The sequence below is a fragment of the Anomaloglossus baeobatrachus genome, assembly GCF_048569485.1.
Source record: "Anomaloglossus baeobatrachus isolate aAnoBae1 chromosome 5 unlocalized genomic scaffold, aAnoBae1.hap1 SUPER_5_unloc_9, whole genome shotgun sequence".
Lineage (NCBI taxonomy): Eukaryota > Metazoa > Chordata > Amphibia > Anura > Aromobatidae > Anomaloglossus > Anomaloglossus baeobatrachus.
In genome coordinates, this window is record NW_027441813.1 from 712934 (window position 1) to 722564 (window position 9631).

The window sequence follows — 9631 nt, forward strand, 5'->3', positions numbered from 1 at the left end:
TGCTCTTCCCACTGTGTGCTCCTGACTCCCTTTGGTGGTTTCTTCTCCCTGACCCTGGGTACCAGCTTCTGTGGATTGGAGAGCCCCTGGTGCGGAGGCGTCCTGTAAACCCAACCGCTGTTGTGACCCCCTACTGTGACCCGACCCTGGTACGGTCCCCATTGGGGAGGGCAACCCATTGTAACTGTGTGTATGTGTGTTGGTGGAACCGGTACCGACCCTCCTTGGACCCAGGATAAGTACTACACCCTAATTAAGGTGCAGTACCCTGTGGCGCCTGAAGCCTCAGGGGCGCCACAGCAGGATTAGAGCTGATCATAGATGTGACTTCTCCATCTGTCTGTGACTTTTAGATCACATTTATCCCCTTCTCTACACTGAACACTTACATCAGGGTTTCAACACCAGGTTATCAGACAGAGAGAGGTCGCCCCTATCCCATGGGTCAGAAGGTCACCGCGCAAGCCAGCACTAGTTGGATCTGCTTTGCTTTCCACTTAGCTGTGCAGACGATCCTTGTGCTAGTGCTGCTAGGGTTAAGTGGACCCTTCCGTCTTTCTTGGCTTACCATCCTGAGTTGTCTCAGCTGTTCTGATTTTTGCACTCCCTCCTGGTATAAGTTCTCACCACTTTACCTCAGTAGTTGCCAGGGATAACTTGTTTTCCCATGGTGCTGGCATGGAGGTGAAAGCCATGGAAAGAGAAACTTTTTTGAATTTGATCCTGGAGATTGCTGCTTGGAAATTTTCTTTGGTGTCTTCCTATTGATCATCTCCCTTTTTATTCATTTCTCTTCCATCCCCCTTTTTTACCACTTGTTGTTTGGGAATGCAGTTTATTTTCCTTTGTTGTTTTCCTTTTGTGTCATTATCATAAAGCAGGACTAGTGTTCCTCCTGCCCTGCTCACTAGACACGGTTGTGATTAGGGTAAGACACGTGATTGTCGCACGACGTGAAAGAACCTGTCTTGGGACATCGGGGAGCTCAGGGTTGCTCAGAGTAAGTGATAGGGTTTATCCTTCCTGTTCTTCCCTAGAGGCAGTGATCCTCCGCCCCATCTTTCTCATGATACACAGCCTCCTTGTGGAACACATTGGTAACTGGTGCCTACTGTCAGCAAAGTCCAACCTCAGAGGCTCTGATGATGATTGGGTAGGCACTTAATGATGCCCCTCTGGATAAGCCTGGTTCAGGGTGCAGTGAGGCTACGTCACTTTCTTTTCAACCTATTAGCATGACAGGTCTACATGTAATTCTTCACATAAAATGATTCAGATGAAACCCCCAAAAGATCCATTCACTGTAATAAGGCAGCAAAGTTAGTCTGAACTCCTCATTGCAGTGCGGCAATCATCCCTATCTAGTGAACGGTTATCTCCAAAAATTGTATTATTACACCGGATTCTTTATGATGTTACATCGTCATATTCTCCCCATTCAGGTCCTTATAATATCGGATTCTCTCAGTGGAGATCTTCTATATAAGAGAATTCTCCTGATTGACCCATCAAGGATGGATATGGACAGGGACAAGATGGCGGAGAGGATATTACACCTCACCCTAGAGATCCTCTTCCGGCTTTCTGGAGAGGTGAGAGATTCTGATGACGTCACATTACATCATTCTTATCTATGGGAATAACAGATGGACAGAACTGGAGAGGTGAGGACTCTGGAAATGTCTGTAGTGAGATTTATTACTGTGTCTCTCCATAACCAGGATTACACAGTAGTGAAGAAGACCTCTAGTGAGCGCTGTCAGGCCCCTTTGTCTGAGGGATGGGGAAGACCCCTGAGCCCAATCACGGGGCCTCCACCTCACCCCCCGATACATGAGGACATCAATGACCAGAAGATCCTAGAACTCACCTACAAGATGATTGAGCTGCTGACTGGAGAGGTGACACTGCTGGGAATGCTGGGACATTATACAGTAACGCTATGAAGGGATCGGGGTGACGGTATCATTGTATGTGTCAGGTTCCTATAAGGTGTCAGGACGTCACCGTCTATTTCTCCATGGAGGAGTGGGAGTATTTAGAAGGACACAAAGATCTGTACAAGGACGTCATGATGGAGGTTCCCCAGCCCCTCACATCACCAGGTAATAGACAGGACTAAATACACACGGCCTATAATTATCTGTATGTAAGGAATGAATTCAGTCCCTGTATGTGTCTCCTCCAGGTCTATCCAGTAAGAGGACAACACCAGAGAGATGTCCCCGTCCTCTTCTCCCACAGGACTGTAACCAAGAAGACCCCGATGTTCCTCAGGATGTGTTTGCTCCAGCTCTATCCAGTAAGAGATATCTACTCATGTACTTTCTGCACTAATTTTGTGTTTACGTTTTTAGACTTTCTTCTCTGGATTTTTTTTCAGCTGTATTTTCTTTGCTTCTGCTTCTTCTGCTGTTTGCTTCCAGTGTCTTCTATATGTTGTTATGAAGGCAACTTAAACACCTGCAGTGTTCATGAATACCCTGTTTCCCCGAAAATAAGACCTACACCAAAATTAAGCCCTAACATGATTTTAAGGGCTTTTTGGAGAATGCTTGAAATATAAGCCCTACTCCAAGAATAAGCCCTAGTTACAGTCAGGAGCTGGGAGGAATCAAACTGCGCAATTTCTCAGGAACCCCACTCTCTTCTGGACTCCATCAGTTGTATTCTAAGGTTGATTGTTTAAGGAACTTTGATGATTTCAAAGTCATGTGACATGATGTAACCAAAGGTCTCTTAATTGCAGGAGTCTAAATGAACTGAACAGGACACAGGCTGGCATGCAGGACTGTTATTAGAGGAAAGGGAGAGCAAACTGGACAATTTCACAGGGCCTCATAATCCTAGCGGCCCCAATGTTTATATGCCAATTATAGGACTGCTTAAGGACCTTTTTTACATCACATCATGTGACCAAAGGCTGGTGTGTGTGTGTGTGTTCACGCAAATTTTAACCAGCTTTGCCGAAATGGGCAGAGCTTGGCCAGAAGAAGGGTGTGATGCCACCGCTTCTCTAATTCATAACAAACTGCGGCGTTCCCTATTCCAGAAATCTCACTCCAGTCCCTGACGTCATTTTTCAGTGTACATCGCCGGTCTTGATGAATTAGAGCCCTAATGTATGACTGCACAGACTGCAAAACCCTGCTACCTGCTTTGGTTACAAAGGCTAAGGTTAGGCCATCAACGTTACAGTCCCAGACAACCCTGTTAAATATCCGGCATCTGTCTGTAACTATTTTCTGTTCTTCTTTGGAAAAAAATCTCTTTGAAATTGTTTATGTTGTGGATCAATGTTACAAGGAGATTTTTGCAGGTTTTGCCAACTGTCTTGGTGGCGTCAGGATCTGTGGAAATTATAGATTCTGGTACTCTGCGTGTTCACTTCTCTAATATCTGTGAGCAGCGCAAGGAAATGCAGGCGTCGAAACACAGGCTTGGGCAGGCTAGCAAGAGTTATTCTCTGCTGGGCTGCTTGTTAATGTCTTTGATCACATGCTGTGGAGGAGAAAGTATCTATTGCTCCCCTTCTGTGTATGCTGGCTGGAATATTCCATTAATGCAAGCTATAGGTTACCTATACTGGTCTGGTGAGGTGTTGTGATCCAGAATCACGGGTGGTTGTTGTGTATTACTGCTGTGAACTGTTGTAATGTTAACCCCTTTTGTCTTTTTGTTGCTGCCTTTCTGCTCTTGCTTTTCTCCTTAGTCTCTCACTGTTTATTTCTGTGAGTTTGCAATGTGTCCCATTTGTCTTAAATGTTTCCTGTCTGTCTTAAGCCCCCTTCACATGCACGTGTCTCCGGTACGTGCTAGGTCCGTGCCCGCATGTACCGGAGACACGGGCACACGTAAACCTATTAAAATTAATGGGTTTATGTGCACGCACGTGTGCAGCCATTGGCCCGTGCCTCCGTGTGGAGCACACGTGAGCCCGTGTGCTCCACACGGATGCATGTCAGTGTTTCTCCGGCAGCACGGGTGTCACGTGGCCCGCACACGTACCACACGGATGTAGTGTGGATGCGGGCCCACGTGACACGCGCCGGAGAAACACACGTGTCATTTTTAAAATAAAAAAAACACATACTCACCACCTCCACCAGCCCTGCAGTGTCTGCCGCGGCTGTCACATGCATCCAACCCCCAGTGAATTTGAACAACGCATCTTCTTCACTGGGGGCCGGAAGCAGCGTCAGCGGGGCGTGGCCTGTGCCGGACACTTGGATTCAGCACCACAGACAGTTCCGGAAGAAAAAGGTAAGGCGGGACTTTCCGTTCTCCGTGTGTTATTACGTATAACACACGTAGTGCCATAAACACGGCACACGGAGGGGAAAACGCACCTTTGACACGTCTGTGAAACACGTGCATGATTTTTTTGGACGTGTGAAGGGGGCCTTAATCTGTGTTTCCATCATATTCCTGCCCCTTCCTTCCCCGGGAGATAACAGATTAGATTTGGTCAGGAGAATAGTAAGTCACAGGACTTGGGCATCTCCATCTTAAGGGGTAATCGAGAGGTTAGGAATATTTTATGGTCCCCTAGCGTGAGGGACAGTATAAGAGCCCCCTGTCACAATCAATCAGATTATTTACTGTAGCATATTCCAGAGAACTGGTGCTAGGAATGGGAGATTCAAATTAACGAAGATGTAACTCTAAAGGGGGCTTTACACGAACGATATCGCTAATGATATGTCATCGGGCTCACAGAATTTGTGACGCACATCCGGCATCGTTAGCAACGTCGTTGCGTGTGACACCTACGAACGCGCCTTAACGATCTGAATTACTCACCTAATCGTTGATTGTTGACACGCCATTCATTTTCAAAAGATCGTTGCTCGTTATTGACGCAGGTTGTTTGTCATTCCTGAGGCAGCACACATCGCTACATGTGACACCTCGGGAACAACGAACAACAGCTTACCTGCGTCCTCCGGCAACGAGGTTGGTGTGTCGTTAATGCGGCTGCTCTCAGCCCCTCCGCTTCTATTGGTCGCTCGCTGTGTGACGTCGCTGTGACAGCGCACAAACCTCCCCCTTAACAAAGAGGTTGTTCGCTGCACACAGAGACTGCGCTCGGAAGGTAAGTACGTGTGACAGGTGTTAGCGATATTGTGCACCACGGGCAGCGATTTGCCCGTGACGCACAAATGACGGGGGCGGGTATGCTCGCTAGCAATATCACTAGCGATATCGTAGCGTGTAAAGCAGCCTTTACATGTCGAAATTGGACAACAGATTCAGAATACATTTTTTCTTAATTTCATTTCTGATATTATGGTTTTAAAAAAAAACAAAACCGTATTTTTTGCTTTATAAGACGCACCGGATTATAAGACGCACACCAAATTAGACATAAAAAAGGTAAAAAAATTAAAATGGGGTCCGTCTTATACTCCGGTGTTCTCTTACCGAAGGGGGGCAGCAGTGGTGGTGAAGCGGGGTCACAGGAGGCAGAGGTTGTGCTGGCAGGCGCGGCGGGTCAGTGGCGGCGGGGTCCGTGGTGGCAGGAGCCGCGGGGTCCGTGGTGGCAGCAGCAGTGGCGGCGGGTGAGTCGTGCAGCAGGCCGGTGCGGTGAGTGTCCCAGTGTCCACGGTCCCGGTTCAAATGATGGTGCATGGAGCGGCGCGTGCGCAGATGGAGCTCTCATCCAAGAGCTCCATCTGCGTACGCGCCCGCTCCCGGCGCCATCATTTGAATTTGGGACCGCGGACAAACTGGGTAACCTGCTGCACAGCCGCCCGCACGCAAAGGGTGGCAGCCAGCAGGCGGCCCGCAAAACCTGCGTGCACGCAGCCGGGTACCTGTGGCTGCATGAGGGCGGCAGTCGGGTGCCTGTGCCTGCGGGCGGCAGTCGGGTGCCTGTGCCTGCTTGACGGCGGCAGCCGGGTGCCTGTCGGTGCCGGCTGCCTCCCGCACACAGGCACCCGGCTGCCGGCCGCTTGCACGCAGCCACAGGCACCCGGCCGCCCGATCGCCGCACAGACAGGACTCCCAGGTAAAGCTATATTTGGATTTTAAGGCGCACCCCTCATTTTCCTCCCAAATTTTTGATGTAATTTCAAGATATTAAAAAATAATAACATTGTGTTTATTTTTAACAGATGACTGTATTGGGAGTTCCGATGGAAATCTATTATCTTTAGAATTTAAAACAGATGATGAAAGTATCACACATGATACATATAAAGAGCATGCTGGTGTCCCAGATATACCTCCAGTCCTTCCTCAGAAAGCTTTATCATCAGATCTTTTCAAACAAGTCCAAAATTCCGATTTATCACAGAATTGTAAGCAAAATAAAAGTTACAGAACGGATGTGGAACATGAAACGGCCCCTACAAGGGACAAACCATTTTCATGTTCAAAATGTGGGAAATGTTTTATTCGGAAATCAACTCTTGTTATGCATCAAAGATCTCACACAGGGGCAAAGCCATTTTCATGCTTGGAATGTGGTAAATGTTTTACTAGGAAATCAAGTCTTGTTGACCATGGAAAACGTCACATAGGAGAGAAGCCATTTTCATGTTCAGAGTGTGGGAAATGTTTTATTCGGAAATCAAATCTTGTTATGCATCAAAGATCTCACACAGGGGCGAAGCCATTTTCATGCTTGGAATGTGGTAAATGTTTTACTAGGAAATCAAATCTTGTTGACCATGGAAAACGTCACATAGGAGAGAAGCCATTTTCATGTTCAGAGTGTGGGAAATGTTTTAATTTCAAATCAGATGTTGTTAGGCATCAAATATGTCACACAGAGGAGAAGGCATTTTCATGTTCAGAATGTGGGAAATATTTTATTCGGAAATCGGATCTTGTTGTGCATCAAAGATATCACACAGGGGAGAAGCTATTTTCATGTTCAGAATGTGGGAAATGTTTTATTCACAAATCAGCTTTTGTTAGGCATCAAAGATCTCATACAGGGGAGAAGCCATTTTCATGTTCAGAGTGTGGGAAATGTTTTATTCAGAAATCAAATCTTGTTGACCATGGAAAACGTCACATAGGAGAGAAGCCATTTTCATGTTCAGAGTGTGGGAAATGTTTTAATTTCAAATCAGATCTTGTTAGGCATCAAATATGTCACGCAGAGGAGAAGCCATTTTCATGTTCAGAATGTGGGAAATATTTTATTCGGAAATCGGATCTTGTTGTGCATCAAAGATATCACACAGGGGAGAAGCCATTTTCATGTTCAGAATGTGGGAAATGTTTTAATTTCAAATCAGATCTTGTTAGGCATCAAAGATTTCATACAGGGGAGAAGCCATTTTCATGTTCAGAGTGTGGGAAATGTTTTATTCAGAAATCAAATCTTGTTGTGCATCAAAGATTTCACACAGGGGAGAAGCTGTTTTCATGTTCAGAGTGTGGGAAATGTTTTAATTTCAAATCAGATCTTGTTAGGCATCAAAGATCTCATACAGGGGAGAAGCCATTTTCATGTTCAGAGTGTGGGAAATGTTTTATTCAGAAATCAAATCTTGTTGTGCATCAAAGATTTCACACAGGGGAGAAGCTGTTTTCATGTTCAGAGTGTGGGAAATTTTTTATTCGGAAATCAGAACTTGTTGTGCATCAAAGCTGTCATACAGGGCAGAAGCCATTTTCATGTTCAGAGTGTGGGAAATGTTTTAAGTGGAAATCAGAACTTGTTGTACATCAAAGATCTCACACAGGGGAGAAGCCATTTTCATGCCCAGAATGTGGGAAATGTTTTACTAGGAAATCAGGTCTTGTTTACCATCAAAAAAATCACACAAAATAGACCATTTTTATGTTCTGAATGTGGAAAATGTAATTTACAGAAATCACATCTTGTTAACCACTTCAGCCCCCAGCCTGTTTTCACCTTAAAGACCCGGCCATTTTTTGCAATTTTTACCAGTGTCCCTTTGACAGGTTATAACTCTGGAACGCTTCAACGGATCCTGGTGATTCTGACATTGTTTTTTCGTGTCATATTGTACTTCATGTCAGTGGTAAATTTAGGCCGATATTCGGAAATTTGGCGAAAATTTTGAAAATTTTGCAATTTTCAAAATTTTAAATTTTATGCCCATAAATCTGAGAGATATGTCACACAAAATAGTTACTAAATAACATTTCCCACATGTCTGCTTTACACCAACGCAATTTTTGAAACAAAATTTTTTTCTGTTAGGAAGTTAGAAGGGTTCAAAGTTCATCAGCAATTTCTCATTTTTCCAACAAAATTTACAAAAAAATTTTTACCACATCACATTTGGAGTGATTTGAGATACCTAGGCGACAGAAAATACCCAAAAGTGACCCATTCTAAAATCTGCACCCCTCACTCTGCTCAAAACCAGATCCAAGAAGTTTATTAACCCTTTAGGAGCTTCACATGAACCAAAGCAATGTAGAAGGAAAAAATGAAAAGTTTACTTTTTTACACAAAAATGTTACTTTAGCCATAAAATTTAGCATTTTCACAAGGGTATCAGGAAAAATGCACTATAAAATGTATCGTGCATTTTCTCCTGAGTACGCAGATACCTCATATGTGGTGGAAATCAAATGTTTGGGTACATGGCAGGGCTCGGAAGGCAAGGTGCGCCATTTTGAATTTTTGAGTGCAAAATTAGCTGCACTCATTAGCGGACGCCATGTCGGGTTTGAAGACCCTCTGAGGTGCCTAAACAATGGAGCTCCCCCACAAGTGACCCCATTTTGGAAACTAGAGCCCTCATGGAATTTATCTAGCTGTTTAATGGGCACTTTGAACCCCTGGAGGCTTCACAAACGTTTGTAATGTTCAGCCGTGAAAATATATATATTTTTTCTTTTAACACAAAATTGTTTTTTCAAACAGGTAGGCTCTTTTTTCACAAGGGTATCAGGAAAAAATGCACCATAAAACATATTGTGCAATTTCTCCTGAGTACACAGATACCTCATATGTGGTGGAAATCAACTGTTTGGGCGCACGGCGGGGCTCAGAAGAGAAGGAGCGCCATTTCACAGCAAAATTGGTTGGAATTATTAGCGGACCCCATGTTGCATTTGGAGACCCCACTGAGATGCCTAAACAATGGAGCTCCCCCACATGTGACCCCATTTTGGAAACTAGACCCCCACCCTACAAAAAACTTAGTTTGGCGAAATAAAAAATACGGCCGTCAGAAAAAAAATAATAATAAAATAATGAGCACCTGCAACTGACACTATGGCAAGTGCCACACGTGAGAGCGATGCACGAATCTCGCATCACATCATCCGGCACAGCCGCACACTCCTGTCTGGAAGAGAGCGACCGTGCCGGATGATGCAATGTGAGACTCGTGCATCGCTCTCACGTGTGGCACTGGGCTGACCCTTACAATATTCAGTAAAAAATACTGTAGTTGACGATTACTACAATAGAATTTTACTGGCCCTAAACTAAGTTTATTTGTATTTCTTAGTTTACAGAAAATAAATCAGGACGCATGCACGGATGTGCTGCAAAAAGGGGGGGACTAGGTGGGATGAATAAAAAGATGGAATGAGGATGGGAGAGGTCACGGCGGAGGATGGGAGAGGGCGCGGCGGAGGATGGGAGAGGGCTCGGCAGATGGAAGAGCGGTGGAGGGTGGGCAGCAGATCA

General features: G+C 45.2%; 1 protein-coding gene across 1 annotated transcript; it reads left to right on the forward strand.

Annotated features, from left to right (window-relative positions):
• The first annotated feature begins 1528 nt into the window (after positions 1-1528).
• On the forward strand, positions 1529-9156 carry LOC142259338 (uncharacterized). The gene is made up of 5 exons (XM_075331803.1): positions 1529-1592; positions 1722-1901; positions 1982-2105; positions 2189-2302; positions 6117-9156. Exons 1-5 carry the CDS (start codon positions 1536-1538, stop codon positions 7787-7789), a joined length of 2148 nt encoding a protein of 715 aa, XP_075187918.1. The 5' UTR covers positions 1529-1535; the 3' UTR covers positions 7790-9156.
• Positions 9157-9631: the final 475 nt, after the last annotated feature.